The sequence below is a fragment of the Mauremys reevesii genome, linkage group 27, assembly GCF_016161935.1.
Source record: "Mauremys reevesii isolate NIE-2019 linkage group 27, ASM1616193v1, whole genome shotgun sequence".
Lineage (NCBI taxonomy): Eukaryota > Metazoa > Chordata > Testudines > Geoemydidae > Mauremys > Mauremys reevesii.
The window spans coordinates 9,609,512-9,627,009 of record NC_052649.1 but is presented as its reverse complement, the minus strand read 5'-3'; the positions used below and the strand labels follow the sequence as shown (position 1 = coordinate 9,627,009).

Here is a 17,498-nt window from a genome sequence, read left to right as displayed (position 1 = left end):
ATCCCAGTCATGCCTGGAGGCCTCAGACGCATCAGGGCACCATTGTGCTAGGTGCTGTACAACACATGGTAAATGATGGTCACTGCCCCAAACAGCTCACAAGCAATGAGAGAAACCCCTAGTCTCCTGTGCCCCTTTTGATAGTTCTCCTGAGCCACTGGCTCATGGGGCTGATGTGATCAAGGCCGGTCAGTTTCACAGCCAATGGTACTGACTGCCCCAACCAACAGATCAGGTACCCATTTTGCAGCTGGTTGAGTTGGAGGTGGTTTGATAGCAGTGCGTGAATTTTTCTTTTGAAATGATACGTCTGTTGCAATTAATCCTTTCAGGTTTTAGGAGAAGAGTATGAAATTGGGTAGGTGAAGGGCAGGCTGCGTATTTTAAGGTAAAAGGCTGGGGCTGCTCAGTTTGTCACTAGTAGAGCGTTGGAGTCTCTGATGTTAACACAGTTGTGTGTGTGTGTGTGTGTGTGTGTGTGTGTGTGTGTGTGTGTGTGTGTGTGTGTGTGTGTGTGTGTGTGTGTGTGTGTTTGAGAGAGAGAGAGAGAGAGAAATACAGTAAAGATTGCTAGGAGGTCCGTCTGTATTTTTCAGAGGTATGGAAAGTAAAAAGAAGACATTTACTGAGGCCTCACCTTCCTCCTGCAATACTGTTATTGCCAGCTGGGTAGGAAATTAAAACATTGTAGAGTAAATAAATATTGCAGTAGAAAATCCCATCCGGTTTAGAGGTCAGAGTGTAACCATATTGTTGAAATCAGAGCTGAAATAACAAAGGCTCCATTATCTCTCACCCAGGAAATGTGCCACTAGTAAAAGTCAAGTTGTTGTTTTACTGCAGTCTGCACAAGTGAGAGTGAATAGCATGGGTATCTGGTGTTAATTAATTATTTTAAGCACAAATGGAACAGATAGACCAACAATAACCTAACTGGGAGGGTTCTTCTCATTCAGTCTCATCCTGACTATTAAACACAGATTAATATTTATAGCCTGTTTGTTGTTATGGAGGTCACAAAATAGCTAAAAATTCACAGAAACTAAAAATATCCAGGCAATTTGCCTGAACTGCAATCTCTACAATGTAATTTCCTCCATTGAGGACTGCGTTAATATATACTAAAGTCCCAGCTAAACTACACAACTGCCATGGTTGTGGGGAAGAGGGGAGGAACTATGCTGAAAGATGTTAATTTCATGATAGGGTTAAAACATTGTTCAGTCTTGTCTGTGCAGACAAGTGTTGAATTGTGATTGAGCTATGTTATCAGATAATACTACAGCCTGATTTGGCAGAAGGGTTCAAAAATGTTTAATTGACTGTTATGCATCCACATACCAGAGAGAGAAAGAGAGAGAGAGAGAGAGAGAGAGAATGTCTTGCTCTAATCTATCATACTGAGATTCCACTTTGATATTAGTGATGTGCAGAACATATCACTATGCCTAGTTTTCATACTTACAATTATAAAGACTCATCCCTCTTTCTATCTTTCTCTTTTAATTATGACTCTCTCTCCAGTATCAATCTTTGTCTAGGGGATAATGTCCCCCAGAATAATATCTTCTTGTAACTGAGTCCCTGGCCCCATGGAACTCTAAAGGAGAAATTGAAAAACTTGAGTCCACAGAGGTTTATGAAAAACAGATATTTATTTTGATATGCAAATGACATTTGAACATGTAAGTGCAGGGGATGGAGCACCTGGTTTGCACACACAAATGTTGGCTGTACATGCAAGTGTTTATTTCTGTGTGTGCAAACTCAGGGACTGGAATTATATTTTATTTTATTGGCACTAAGTAGTTATACCAAAGAAATTGGTGTTGAAAGCCAGGGTTTCCTGGTTGGTACAACGGGACAGAAGGAGATTCTAAATGTGAGTGATATTTTCAAAGTCTCACTGAAACTTTAAAAAAAACAACTCGTCATAACAGGAGTGTAGATACTTTAAAAGCTGCTTTAAAAATGACTCCAACGTTGAGTGAGAGTTGTCAGGCCGGGACGTGTGCAAGTCCTGGGGGAGTCTGGTGGTGTGAGCCGTGCACACGCCATGCCATGCACACAACTCAGCTCAGCACGGCTCTGGCTCCCCGTCCCTTGCAGACCTTTATGAATGAACTTTGGGAGTTTTTTTATGAATGGGAGCCCCAGCCTTGAATGAATCCCAGAGTGACGCGATCTGATTGGCCCTGGAAGCCGTAACCGCTCCCCCTTCTGCTCTGGGTGAGGGCCAAGCAGAGCTGTGATTGGCGGGCGTGTCCCAGCCCGGGGCTTCATTCACAAAGTCAATGAAACAAAGAAGCAAGAAAGCTGAGCCTGGGAAGGAGGAAATGCACCAATGGGAGGCTCCCCCCGGGCACACAACTGTCTGAGCCGCCAGGAAAGCGAGCCCTTTCCGTGGGAGCGGGACTGGGGAACAGGTGAGAGCCCGGCCCGGGGGACTGGGCAGGGGTGCAGGGTGGCAGTTTCCATTGGGGAGCGAGGCATCACCCCGCCTCTTCGCACAAGTTTTGCCAGATGCAGCGCGAACGACGCCTCGTTGCACATCACACCCAGCACTGCAGCCGGGGAACAGGGAGGGGCGGTGGGGCCGCTGCTGGTAACCTGCCCCCAGGGTCGTTTTAGGAAGGGGCCCCGCTCCCGCAGCTAGGACAAGCCCCGGGGGTCGGGGATGGGGAGATGCCACGAGGCCCAGCCCGGGACCTGGTGGGCTAAAGCAGGTGCAGCCGAAACTCCCAGGGGCGCTCTCTCTTTGCTCCCCAGCCCTCGTGAAACAGGCTCCCTCTGCCCGCAGGTCGCTGCACTGAGCTGGCTGCTCCATGCCCACGAGGAGTTCACACGCCGACGGGAGGATGAAAGGGTACTTGGACCAGCAAGTGCCTTACACGTTCACACACGTGAGTAGAGCTGGAGCCCCCGGGCCGAGGCTGCAGGCAGCGCCCAGCACCCAGCGCCCAGCCCCGGGGAGAGGTGGCCCAGGGCCCAGTCCTGACATGACTTTCCCAAGCGGGTTTGTCCTTTTCTTCAGAAACCGCCCGGAAATGGGACCCTCAGCAGCCGAGCTCTGATGGGCGCCAGGAGACCCATGGACCCAGGCTTAGCCCCCCTTCAGGACTCGGAAGGTAAAGGCAGTAGCAGCACCCCAGGGGCAGTGGGGAGGGACAGGGCTCATGGGGGACAGTGGGAGGAGGTGGGGGGGGGAGGGACAGGGCTCATGGGTAGGGAGGAGGTAGGGATCAGACCCTCCCCTCCCTCTGCTTCACTTCCCCATTTCCCTGCAGTGTTTGTGTTTCTTTCCCATCCCACATCACCAACCCTGGAGCATCCTGCTGTCAGTCCAGCCCAGGTCAGCCTTCAGTAAAGGCACCTTTCACTTTTCTTGCAGACCTCTTCCAGGATCTGAGCCAGTTTCAGGAGACTTGGCTGACAGAAGGTAGGCACCCATTCCTCTCTTTTTGTCTGTCAATCATTGGTTTGTCTTTGGTGTTTGCTCTGTTCTTCCTTTACTTCGTTTGCCTAGTTCCAAACATTAAATATATTTTTCAGCCTGGCCAACCTCTAGTCTTGTGTAAATCAAGGATTATGAATCACACTATTGTGCTGGGTATTTGCTTATGAATGGAACTTGGCCCTTGGCCCATTTTCAGTGTCTGCTGGCAACTGCTGGGATTTTGTGTTAATTTGTCACTTATCTTTGTTAGTTGCCAAAACACTGATGATTTCTTTAATAAACAATGGAATGTTGCCTTCAGTTTTGGGAGCAAAATGCTCTTCTGCTAATTCAGAAAAGCCAGTGCTCTGAGGAGATTGTCTTGGAATTTCTTTGTGTCTCTAAACTGTGTATTTAGTTTTTATGTTTAAACTGTTTTGCCTTTTGACTTCAGCACTGAAGGGAAATTATCAAATCTCGATGAGCCCAATTAATTTAAATTGCAACTAATTCTAAGTGGTCTTTTGTATTTGCTTTAACTGCAAGGATACCAGTGGCCTGTCCTCTGAAAGAGTTAAAATGTTTGTTTAATTTACTTATTAGCTGAAGAAGTACTCACGTGTCTAAGAAAGCCCCTAGTATGTTGTTGGTATTTAACAAATATTTAATAATAATATCCTAAATACATATGGTAATCTGAGCAGCAATCTTTCCCTTAATTCTACCACAACAAGAAAATATACTCCTGCAAAAGCAGGGTTTTTAAAAACAAAAATTTGTCAATTGAATACAAAAAATTGGCTTTTAGTTAAAAAAATGTTTTCTATTCAGTTAAAACCAAAGTGAGAAGACTTTTTGATCAGGCAATGTTCAGGAATGCGGACTTCATGGGCACAAAATATCATCTAGAGGCCAGACCAGGATTAGAATACCCATCCTGTTCACGCTACAAGGGAAAAAGAGGTGGATTTGCTTGAAGTCCATCTATGTAAATACCTTTCATACACTCAGATTATGAAAGAGGTTCTTTTAACTCTCAAAAACTGTAGAGGTGTTAGCAAAAGGACATCACGTCAGACTTGGGTTCTGGTGGAGTTTCCGTTCGGGGCCTTCTGCTCTCTGATAGTTGTTTTAAATTTGACACCATTAAAGTCAGAAGAGCTTGCACAGAATCTCTCGTGCAATGTTCCCGTAAATAATAGCATGCCCTGCAGTAACTAATTTGTGAAATTACTAGAGGGGGAAAGAGAGGCCACATCAAGGTCTCACTGCTATGGTCAGAGATTGTTGTTAGATAGTAATGCAAATCACAACAAAATATAGTGAAGAAATTATGGCTTTCTGCCTGGGCATACGTTGGGTAAAAGTTGTGGAGAGCTGCCTAATGGTTAGAGTGCTGGACTGGAAGAAAGAACTCCTGGATTCTGTTTCCCAGCTTTTGTCATCGGCTTTCTGTATGACCTTGGACAAGCCACTTCACCTCTCTGATCTCCAATTTCCTGACTTGCAAATTCATAATAAATATTAATCCTTTGCACTTCTATAGTAAGCTGCCATGCCAGGATCTCAAAGCACTTTACTGACGGTGATGAATGTATACATTCTCTGTGAAGAATGTATTGCAATTCCCCTTCTGAGGCATGGAGCATCTCGGAGACTTGCTCCAGGGCACACAGCGAGGAACAGAATCCAGGTCTCCTGATACTTGGTTGCACGGTATAACTGCAAGACCACACTCCCTCTCATGGGGGATAATACGGACCCACTTTACCCAGGCAATTAGTGTTTGTAAAGTGCTATGTCATCTTTGGATGAAAATGCAGAGTTGTTATATTTGATTGTTGAATATTTGGAGCTGGGAAAATGATATTTTTGGGGGAAGGAGTAGGTGGACTGGGGTAGACATTCCCCGTCCCCTGACAAGTGTATATATACAGTATATATTAGGGAGCTAAGAGAAGACCATCCATGATAAGTCTGTGAAGCTGCCTGCACCGTACAAAACCCTATGGACTTTCCATTCCCACCACCTCTTTCTCTTTCATAAGATCCAACTTCCAGAGCAAAACTAAAGAAATCCTGAGCTTCCCAGTTATTTACAGACCACCTGCATTATAAGAAATGACCAACTATAACAAAAATAATTGTATTTATTTGTAAAAAAGTGAGATGCTGTTTCTGCGGACACAGTTCTCCTGGAAACTGTCAAACTTCTAGTATTTTAAATCTAGCTCACTGAGTCTAGTCAGAGTCCATTTGGAGCCTTAGTTGAGATTGTGCACAGGCTTTAACAAACCAGGTTCCATTCCTTAGACCGTAAGTGTGTGGTGAACTGGCTCTTCAGCTAATCAGAGATGCTGTAAATTTGTAAGTGAAACAAACAAATTGCAGGCTGAGGATTTAAGTCCCAATTTCCCTGAGGAGAGCTCCCCTCTCAAGCAGGCTATTATTTGTTCACTGTACTTGCATTTGCTAATATGTTTGATAATCAGTTATTATCTAATGTCTGGGTATGTGGCTATCTGCTAGCATTTTTGTATCAGATTTAGACAATTCTAAGCTACAGACATATCTTTGAACAGTGCAAGGGAAAACTGAGAAATTTAAGAAATATGAATAATGTGAAAAAAGTAAAACTTTGAAATATTTTATATATTTCCTGCCTCCACCTCATGCAGTTGAGAAATATAGCTTTGTGTTAAAGGCTCCTGCAATTACTTTTAAAATAAAAGACTGCAGGAAGGAAACAACTTGTAAATATAAAATCAGGAATTAGTTTGTGCCAAGCATCCAGCTATGCACAAAATAAAAAATTTAAGTATGTAACTTAACTTTGTTCTACAATTAGTTTCATTCAGGATGTTTTTATAGCAGCAAATAGGGCCCAATTTACACATTGCACTGGTATAAATCACCAATCTCTGTACATGTGCAAGTCTTTTTTAGCAGACACGGGAATCTTAGGCCTTATAGCCATAACTTTGATGCTCTTTTCCACATCACTTTCTGTCTGAATTGGAGCATGTTAGAATGAAATGTGACTCTAGCAGTAGGTAACTGTGGAACTAGTTTTGTGCCAAAGCTTTCATAAATGTGACTCAGGATTCAAAGATGCAAAGGCTTCCCTGGAGAAAAGTTTCTGTATTTTCCTTAGTTGTCTGTGCTGACTCCTCTGTTTTTAGAACAACCAGGGAAGTGGGGTGGGGGAAATATTCTTCCTTGTGTGACTCTGGTCTGAAAGTGTTGGTTGTAACCCCATGGAGACCATAAGTGCTATGGGATAAGATCAGGCAAGTGTTGATGGATTCAGTTTAAATAACTAAAATAAGCCAGGAGAGAGGCTATGAGAAGCCTCTTTAGTTCGCTGCTCTCTTGGAAGCACGTCTGGTGGCTTAGGGGCAAAGAGGATGGAAGTAAATTTCTTGGACTATGTTTCAGTTATGTGAGATGGAGAACAAATTCGGAGAATTATGGTTCTCATGTAAGTGAGACTGACTGACAGCTCTGGCTTCAGGGCACAGGGCCTGTTGGTGCATCCTCCCACTGCCCTCCCCCAGCCCTATAGGGCAGTAGTCCTCAACCTTTCCAGACTCCTGTACCCCTTTCAGGAGTCTGATTTAGCTGGTGTACCCCCAAGTTCCACCTCACTTATAAACTACTTGCTTACAAAATCAGACATCAAAATACAAGTGTCACAGCACACTAGTACTGTACAATTGCTTACCGTCTCATTTTTACCATATTATAAAAAATCCATTGGAATATAAATATTCTACTTACCGGTACATTTCAGTGTATAGTATATAGAACAGTATAAACACATCATTGTCTGTATGAAATTTTAGTTTGTAGTGACTTCACTAGTGCTTTTTATTTAGCCTATTGAAAAACTAAGCAAATATCTAGATGTGTTTCTGCTCCCCCTGGAAGACCTCTGCGTACCCACATGGGTACACGTACCCCTGGCTGATTGCCACCGCTATCAGGCATTACACCTCAGAGTTGCATTCCAGCCATGCCCCTTCTGTTTGATTCCCCCACCTTAGAGCAGACACCATCCACTCTGTGGGGCTGAGATATGGACCATTGCCCTTTGGCAGCTGGTCATGATGCTCTATTAAAAATAACAGAATAGACACAGGCTCTCCGGGCAATAGGCTGAGACCCCTAAACTCAGCTCATCTGTTGCTGAGACTGAATTTTAACCTACAGTCCCCTTGGTGCTATTTTCCAACTACCACCTAGAGCCTGGGTGCCCTCGTCAGTCACTTGCGATGACAGACTTCTCAAAGACTGTTGTTCACTCTTTGAATTCTGTAGGAATTTTCTTTTCTTCGCTCTTGGTTCCACTTAGAGCCATGCAGATTATTTCAAATGACAGTAATTTGAGTGTTTTACTGGCTCCAGTCTAGTCTGTTACTCAGGCCAGTACAGGGTTATTCCCTACAGTAGCTTTCTGGGGTGCTTTGTCCAATCTAATTGTAAGTGCCTCGGGTGGCTGGGCTTCCACCGGTGGATGTAGCTGGCTGCCAGTCCTACTATCCTAGTATTCAGGCAGCTGCTAGTCCTGCCTTGCCTCTGTCCTTTAAAGCGTATGGTCTCTAGCACACTTTCTGCAGTGCAGTTGAAAATGGTTTTGTCCATTCAGCACTAGCAGCTGAAGTGTTTTCAGCAGCAATTTGATAGAGGCTTTGGGGAACAAGCATTCACAGCCGGTACTCGTTTTCCTGCTGTGAGAAGGCCCAGGAAATGCTTGTAAGAAATAATAATAAAACACTAGCCAGGCCTGTGCCGTCTGGTCTGTATTGTCTCCAAGACTATTTCATTTATGGCAACGGGCAGGTGCTTGGTCCTTTGGCAGATATCTTATGGACATGCCCTTTGCGATCTCCGCACGGCGCTAGTGACCTGACCGTGTGTAACGGCAGGTCTGTCTGAGCGAGGCTCGGGACTCTGTCCCTATTTGTGTGTTCCAGAGAGCAGAGTTGGCACATAGCTGAGAGGAGTGAGACGAGCGGGCAGTGTGTACACAATCGCTGGTTGCCACCCTGATTCCAGCTCTGTTCCTGGGAGACTGTGTTGGGCTCTGACTGAAATGTTTCCTGATATTCAGCCTACAACTTCCCCTGACCAGTCAAGTGAATCGCTTGGTTTTGGTTCTATCCCCTGGGATCCCACCCTAGTTTTCCCACATCCTATCCTCTTTAGAGACTTGCAGCTGTTTTTCATTCCCTCCTGCCCCCATCTACATTACTAACATTTTCCACTATTTCACCTCCACTGGTGGTGCCAGTGCAGAGAAGGGTCTCGATGCTGCCACTGTGGTCACGTAGACCTGCTCTGAGCAGGGTTGGCATCAAGGTGTTACCACACTAGCAGCCGCTGGAGTCCTGTCTATTCTGGAGCCCCAGGGGAGCTGCACCCTTGGGAGAAATAGCAGAAACAGCCATAGTTGCTATTTGTCCAAGCAATGCACATTTACCTCTCATCATTGCTTCTTGTGAATCAGCTCGAGTCATCTGTGCTGCATTTTTTAGTTCCCGTTGCTTTATTGGCATCATCCTGGCTGGAGCAAATGAAATAGTCACATGCTCTTGGAATGTTAAAAACAGGTTACAAAAAATTTGTACTAAAGGAAACTTTCCCTTCCTAAGCGGTGTCGACCACAGAGCTGCTCGTGCACTTGCTGCTACCACCTCTTCCCTACAATGGCTCCTGCTGGAGACACAATAAGTCCCCTCCTGCCCCCGTGTGTCATGGGGCAGTTAGGACGGTAGTTTTAAATTACACTAAACCACCTTTTTATGTCAGTGTTACAGCAAAAATGTGCTCCCTGCTGTGCAACAAGAGTGACCTCCAGTGGCAATCCAGGCTGCTCCTAAGTAAGGTGTCCCTGTGCCTGTCCCCAGGGAGCACTGTCGTCTCTTCCTAGTTCAACTTGCGTCTATGGTCAGCGATACATATTTGTCACTGTGAGTCCCAACAGTCAGGATTCCGGGTGGGATCAACTCCCTTCCAGCAGGCTGGAACCTTCTGTGCCAGGTTTCTAGCATAGCTTGTTACTTCGGGTTTTCTCAGTACTATCACTCTACTGCTGGAAACTCAGAGGAGCAGTTGGCTTCAGACAGTTTCTCTGTTCAGTCTCCTTTGAGTCACTTCCAGCTTTCATGGGACTTTATTTCCCCTCTCCAGAAGGGAGGAAGCTGTGCACTTCATTTGGGGGGCTGTTGAATGGTGGGGTTAGCAGCTAGTACCCCTGGGGTGTAGCTCTCGGTTTAGCAGCAGTGGAATCTGACACTGGTGGCTGCAGCTCTTGCTCAGCTCTGACAGGCCAGGTCCTTGCACTGTCTTCTCCACTTATCTGTGATACCAGCAGGGGCGGCTCTACCTTTTTGGCCGCCCCAAGCAGTCATGCGCGGGAGGCGCCCCGGAGTCGCGGGAGCAGCGGACCTCCCGCGGGCATGATTGCAGAGGGTCCGCTGGTCACGCGGCTCGGCTGGACCTCCCGCGGCTGCGGACGGTTCGCTGGTGCAGCGGCTCCGGTTGAGCTGCCGCAGTCATGCCTGCGGGAGGTCCAGCCAAGCCGCGGGACCAGCGAACCGTCCGTAGTCATGCCTGCGGCAGGTCCGCCGGCCCAGCCTGCCGCCCCCCCGGGAAAGGGCCGCCCCACGCACGTGCTTGCCGCGCTGGGGTCTGGAGCCGGCCCTGGATACCAGGGAAATCCTTGTATGGTTTCACTCCCCTGCATGATTTTCATTAGCCTTGAACTTTGGTTTGCAGAGTTAACTGGAAAAAAGAACAAAACAACTTGCCCCAAAACTATCAGTTTGCAAGTTTCCTAACTAGGTTTAAATGCGGACCCTAGATCTCTCCCGAGAACATACCTCTGCAACTAGACACTGTGCTGTATCTTATTGTTCCTTAACCTGCAGAACCCGACGTCTCCAAGTCCCAGTTTCTTAACAATACAGATGCAAAACTTTGGGAATGAAACACTTTCAGCCCCTGAGTAAGAGCAGCGTTGTTCCAGCCCAGCCTGGCACAGATTAGGGCGATTGTCTCCTTTGGCGTCACTGTCAGTTCCCCCCACCCCCCATTAGTTTCTGACAAGAATAGAGGTGGTGGCAGCATGAAGATCTCTTCAATCTCTTAATATGCAAGTGATACGGTAGCTGGTTGTTTAGACCCAAAATATTGCCTAAAAGTTAGAACTTCCTACAGATCATAAACTTCTCTTTTTACCTGTAATAAAATAAACTCCCTGCTCTAGCCAAGGTGAGAACACTAGCTGTTATTTTCTAGTTCCTTAAGAAACCAAGTGAGTTTTTCCTCTTCCTCCTGCAGCGCCAGCAAAGAGACGCTATTCTCTGGGCTGGCTGACCTCACTGATGCTGTGAACAAAGTAATAGTAATAATATGTATTAGTATCTGTAAATTAGGCTCTGTGTCCTCACCGCCCGCTGTATGTGTAGGTGCTGTCTAGATTACAAAGTGAAGCTATGCTGTAATCTGTTTTCAGGACTCATCTATATTAGAAATACCACCAAGACTTGCATCTGTCAGTGACGTTATCTGTGGACCTGGCCATGATTAGAGAGCTCAGTTGCTCCTAGATCACAGTCCTGTGCGCTGTCCACTAGATCACTCCTACAGAGTATAGAAAATGAGCTATGTTCCTTTCAGCTCTGTTAAAAACACAAACGTGAGTCTTTTCACATAAAATCCATCTTTCCCAAGTGGACAAGGGCAAAAGCCAGTGAATACATCATGTTTCTCCCTTTGCTTGTAAAACCCAGTTCAAAGTTCTCATCACTTTTAGAAGCATCTTTTCAACAAGAAAAGCAAAGCTGTATTCAAAACAAACAAACCACTAGCAAGTGAGCAAATTTGATCTCTGCTGTCCAAATCTAGCATTTAAAATGCATGAAACAGAGCACATGTAAATGTCAAGAATTTCCATGTTGCTTATCTCTGCTAAGCAGAGAAATACATATTTTCACTAGGCAGAAGGAGCAGGGTTGCCATGTCTCTGTGTGTATGTGATATACATTTTTCCTGCAAATCATAGTGCCAGGATACAAAATGTATTTCAGGGGACTATCCCATGGAAATCAGAATGGACTCATGTTGTGGTATCCCCTTTACAAGCCCGGTCTTAAATACTCACAGTGAGATTGCAAAGTTTGATTTCGGAACTGTGCAGTCCTTCTTGTCGGCATTTAGCCTCATTTAGACTAAAGTTCAGCACCTACTCCTACAGCTTCTTGTTAAGTCTCCCTTATTTCTATTTTAAAAGTTTCTATATGATTTTGATCATCTCATTTTAAACCTCAACTGATGAGCTGCTGCAGTCTGGCTCTCATTTTCCTTACAGATTGTTCAGATTTATATTTATATGCATATGGATATTTTTTTCTTCTGTGGTCTAACTAGAACATCTCACCATATTCAGTTGCTTGGTTCCTTAATTTGTTTCATAGAGAAATGCTTAAAGGGATACTGTCAACTTGAATTCGGTCTCGGATTTAATGTTTATTTTCTTTTTTTTTAAATGTGAGACTAAAATAAATGTTTCCACCATTTAAAAAAAATCGAGACAAACAGTTTTTTTGAAAAGGCTCAAATCCCGAGCAATGCGGTGCTATAAACCTGACAATGAAACTAGATAGCCACTGGTTCATCTTTTGTTTATAAGTCCACATAAATTGCATCCACAAAAATTCTTTTAAAGGGTAACATTAAAATCTATTAATCTCTTCTTTGGCCCCATGCTATTTAATATCTTTATCAGTGACCTGGATAAAAACCCCAAAGTCATCACCAATAAAGTTTGCAGATGACAGAAAAATTGGAGGAGTGGTAAACAATGTAGAGGACAGATCTCTGATTCAGAGCAATCAGGATCACTTGGTAAACTGGGCACAAGCAAACAAGATGCATTTTAATGTTTTGTTTCTAAAAGATTTGCTCTAGGAATTATTCTGGGACAGTTCTATGACCTGTGCTATATAGGTCAGACGACACGATCACAAGGGTCCCTTCTGGCTTTAGAATCTATCTAAAGAGTCTCCTAACCCCCAGCTAAGAGAAATACAGAAAGTGAATAAAGAGCATAATATTCCATGGGACTGAGTGTTCCTAGTAACCTAGGGAAAGAAATGTACCTGATTGAAATGTGTTTTCAAGTTGACCGAGTCGCTCTAACGTTCTGGGGCCTAATTGTCTCATCAGCAGGATCAGTCAATGGGAATTATGTATGTTCTGTTGACAGGATAATGGGGAGCAGCTCCACGTCCCTCTAGTTCTAACCTCTTCTTCCATTACTGGAGCTTTAGCTGATGGATAGAACTCTGTGTCTGTCACAGAGGTCACAGAAGTCACAGATTCCATGACTTTCTGCGACCTCCATGACTTCTGTAGCCACCAGTGTGGCTGACTGTGTGCTCAGGCGGCCCTGGGGACAGCCACACTAGCCGCTGCTCGAGTGGCTCTGCAGCCAACCACTCGGGCGGCCCGACAGCCAGCCGCATCAGTCACTGCTGGAGCAGACCCAGGGCCAGCCAAACCGGCCGCTGTTCGGGCAGCCCCTGGGGGCAGCCAGAGCAGCGGCAGTTGGGTGGCCCCAGGGGCAGCCGGAAAAAGCAGCCACTGCTCAGTGGCCCCTGGCAGCTGGTGCCGCTGGCTCCCCCCACACCAGCAGAGCAGCAGCCTGCCCTTTGCTCCCCACAGCAGTGGCCCCCCAGCTAAGATTTATTCAGGGATATTTATAGCACTAGTCATGGACAGATCACGGGCCGTGAATTTTTATTTATTGCCTGTGACCCGTCCATGACTTTTACTAAAAATACCCCTGACTAAATTGTAGCCTTACTGATGGAGCTAGCAATGATAGATCTCGGATGGGGCTTCTGGCTGCTCTAAAACCTTGCAGTGAAACTTGCTGTAGGGTGCCGGTTCTCAGGCCTGTCACAGAGCTTCGTTAACAGCAAAGGGTTCTTGCTTCTTGCCCCACTCGTGTTTGTGTGCTCTGTATGTGTGTGTTCGTTTGCTCTGAAGACTGTCCAAAGGCCTGGTACTGATGATGTGTCAGTGCAGCGGAACTGGACAATCAGGGACTATGGATCCTAACCCTTGTCTTATGGCTTTGCTGTGGGAACATAAGGAAACCCCTTCGAGTTGTGTGGCAGCTGAGGCCCCCTTTGAAGCCTGGTGCCAGCCTCATGGAATCTGTGGCGGGTTCTGTTTGGGATGCTCTGACCTCTGGGGTGGCTAATATGTGCTTCAGCCACTGCTTGTACTTTACCTAACTGCCTGTATCCTTCCAATCAGCATCCCAGATCGTTGTGTGTGACTCCTTAGGAGGCAAAGCATCTCTGGATTCTGAACAAACGAGTCTGGTTTCTAGCCTTCAGGTCTCACTCTAGATTTCTAAGGAGGAAACTGCAGCTGTGCTTAGCCTTATCCTGTTAAATTTGCATGAGTGATCTGATGGAAACAAGCGTTCGGAGGAAAAGGAGTATCTTTTATGCTGTGATAAACCTGCCTTGATTTGCCTACTTTTTTTTTTTTAGCAGTTTGCTCTGAACCCAAAATGTGGACTTTTGCCTCCAATGAAGAAAGATGTGGAAATCACTCCACCTTCCCTCCCTACACATTCACCCACGCCTAACCACTGGGACATTCTTGATTGCTAGAGAATTTGTTGACACTTACAAGCTTACAGCAGCACAGCTGTATATTGTAAGATCTCTCGTGTAGCTGCTCCCGCAAATCACCCCCAACAAGCGGCGGTAGCTATGTTGGCAGGAGATCGTCTCCTACCGACATAGTGCTATGCACACGAGCACTTATGCTAACAAAACGTATGTCGCTCGGGGGGGTGTTTTTTTCACACCCTGAGTGACAAAAGTTTTGACGACATAAGCGTTAGGGTAGACATGGCCTAATACTTGACAGTGTCTCTACAAACCTTAGCTGATGCTTGTGTTGATTCACAGCATTAGTTCAAGCCAGCTCTTTGAACCCGGTGAAATGGAAAAAGTCTCAAAATTCAGTGACAAGCTACACAAGTGTTGCCAAAGTGTAAAGGTGACGGGAGAGATCACGTGTCTCTCAGAGGTATGTACAGCCCATGCACCTGCCCAGGACAAGGCCTCACAGTGTATCCGAGCCTTAATCCCCTGGGTCCAGGGTCCTTGAGACTTAGACACTGGGGGGGAGGGGTGTCATTCTCGTAGCTGAAGTCAACGTATCTTAGATCGACTTAGAATCACTTACTTCACGTCCTCGCGGTGCTGGATCGACGGCCGCAGCTCCCCTGTCAACTTTGCTTCCGCCGCTTGCTGAGCTGGAGTTCAGCAGTCGATGGGAGAGCGATCGGGGATCAATTTATCATGTCTACACTACACGCGATAAATCGATCCCCAATAGATCAATTGCTACCCACCGATCTGGTGGGTAGTGTAGACGTACCCTAAGTGATGCATGGCTTGCCAGAGCTCTGCTAGAGGGCAACATGCATGTCTCAGCAGAGCTCCAGGAAACCAGACTTGGAAACATGCTGCATTGGCTCACAGGGAGCGCCTTTGTGGGGACTCGTGACATGTTTATAACTTGTTGACTGTCCTCCTGACCTCCTCATTACTGACATTTTTCTTTAACATTTTGCATGTTGTACCAGCATGGTGCAGCCCTATGGGGGCAATGGCAGTGGGGCAGCCCAATACAGATGAGGTGCCAGTGTGTCTAGACTTGTTCAGACAAACTGGGAAGGCAAGCAAGAAAATGCAGGTGACTAGAAGGATAATTAGATCGTCCTGCTTTGGCGGAAAAGCAACAGCTCTGGAGGCTTTTCATTTGAAAATTGAAGGCGTATTCTTCTGTGTGAGAAGGTAGGGTAGAAAGGTAAACTTGGCAGGGGAGGTGTTTGCACAGAATTGAATGGAGATGTGCAGGTATTTGGAGGAAGTTGGTTGGGTGTGGCCACTGCAACTCCAGGTATGTTGCTTAGGGCTGAAATCTCTGCACAATGTAAGCTCAGACTGGCTGGGAAAGAGTTAGTTGTGTATTGGTACAAGGGCCAGTTTCTGAGCAGCAAATGCTATGCTGGAACCAGGATTCTCTTCCTATTTTGATTGCCTCGGTCTCTTTGCTGTTCTTAGTAGGAGTTTGTCTTCTCATCCAGAAATGAAGGGTGTCCTAGAATAAATACAGCTAGATGTTGTTGCTTTTGAAGACAAAGCTGGGTTGGTACCTTTATTTTTTATATTTTTGTCCCATTTTATAGGGAGACGATTATGAGAGAAGAACTTCAACAAAACTACATCCTAGGTTGAGGGCCATGTTGGGCCAGCCTAACTTCAACATTTGGAAAGACACTGAACAAATTATTAATCAATCAGTTTGTTCGCATCTAGAGGATAACAGGGTTATAAGGAATAGCCAGCATGTATTTGTCAAGAACAAATCATATCAAACCAACCTAATTTCCTTTGTGATGGCTACTGTGGATGAGGGGAAGCTGTAGACATGATATCTCTTGATTTAATTAAGGCTTTTGACACAGTCCCACGTGACATTCTCAGAAGCAAACTAGGGAAATGTGGTCTAGAGGAAATTACTATAAGGTGGGTGCAAAGCTGGTTGAATGAACGTATTCAAAGAGTAGTTATCCGGTTTACTGTCAAACTGGGAAGACGTATCTAGTGTGGTCACGTAGGCGTCTGTCTTGGGTCCAGTACTAATCAATATTTTCATTAATGACTTGGATAATGGAGTGAGAGTATACTTATAAAATTTGCAAATGACTCCAAGCTGGGAGGGGTTGCAAGCACTTTGGAGGACAGGATTAGAATTCAAAATGACCTTGATAAACTGGAGAATTTGTCTGAAATCAATAAGATGAAATTCAGTAAAGTCAGTGCAAAGTACTACACTTAGGAAGAAAAAATTAAATGCACAACTACAAAATGGGGGCTAACTGGCTAGGTGATAGTACTGCTGAAAAGAATCTGGGGTTATAGTGGATCACAAATTGAATATGGATCAATGTGATGTAATTGCAAAAGAGGCTAATATCATTCTGGGGTGAATTAACAGGAGCGTCATATGTAAAACATGGGAGGGAATTGTCCTGCTGTACTTGGCACTGGTGAGGCCTCAGCTGGTGTCCTGGGTCCAGTTCTGGGCTCTACATTTCAAGAAGGATGTGGATAAAAATTGGAGAGCACCCAGAGGCAAACAACAAAAATGATAAAAGGTTTAGAAACCCTAAGCTGTGAGGAGCGGTTAAAAACCTGGGCATGTTTAGTCTTAAGAAGACTGAGGGGTGACCTGATAAGTCCTCAGGTATGTTAAGGGCTGTTATAAAGAGGGTGGTGATCAATTCTTCTCCATATCCTCTGAAAGTAGGACAAGAAGTAATCAGCTGAAACTTGCAACAAGGGAGATTTAGGTTAAATATTAGGAAAAAATTTCTAACTATGGCTAGTTAAGCAATGGAACAGGCTTCCGAGGGAGGTTGTGGAATCCCCGTCATTGAAGGTTTTTAAGAACAGGGCCCTGGACTGGATGACCTCTCATGCTCCTTTTAGCTTTACATTTCTATTCTCGTATAGCTACAAAAGAAGGAAAATGGGCACAAATAACCTGGGAGGAGGGTGTGTCTACAGACTCATTATAATTGGAAAATCTGACTGAATTGCTCCTTCTCTGAATGTTTGAGGGGAATGTTCATTAAAGCTCTTCCTAGCAAAAAAGAAAAGCGGAACAAGAGCAAATCCCTATCTGGCTATTCCCTGAAACTGAAAAAACTTATAACTGGAGGGTGCCTATTTATGATATTAGTAGAACAGGAATGGCTGAGTAAACTTCAATTCCTGTGCTGAAGCCATGGGCTGTAGCACTGCGGCGACTATTAATATAAAGTTTGTAGGCTGGAATACCCTGTCCAGGGCCTGCCCATAGAATCTGCTGTGTCAGCTCTCCTAGTTAAGTGGTGTAGTCCTTGTTCCTTTACTATATATGTTTTACTCTGTTTTATTCTTATTATTTATATTGTGAT

At 45.2% G+C, this 17,498-nt stretch overlaps 1 protein-coding gene across 5 annotated transcripts in view; it reads left to right on the top strand.

The window, feature by feature from the left end:
* Nucleotides 1–2,296: 2,296 nt before the first annotated feature.
* The window catches only part of ETV4 (ETS variant transcription factor 4), a 44,145-nt gene continuing 28,943 nt past the window's right edge, over nucleotides 2,297–17,498 (top strand). For all 5 annotated transcript variants that reach the window (XM_039516396.1, XM_039516395.1, XM_039516397.1 and 2 more), the window contains exons 1-4: nucleotides 2,297–2,426; nucleotides 2,801–2,903; nucleotides 3,035–3,128; nucleotides 3,392–3,439. In XM_039516396.1, coding sequence (XP_039372330.1) covers nucleotides 2,826–2,903; nucleotides 3,035–3,128; nucleotides 3,392–3,439 — 220 coding nt within the window. In that variant the 5' untranslated portion in view covers nucleotides 2,297–2,426; nucleotides 2,801–2,825. The remainder of the gene's footprint in view (nucleotides 2,427–2,800; nucleotides 2,904–3,034; nucleotides 3,129–3,391; nucleotides 3,440–17,498) is intronic.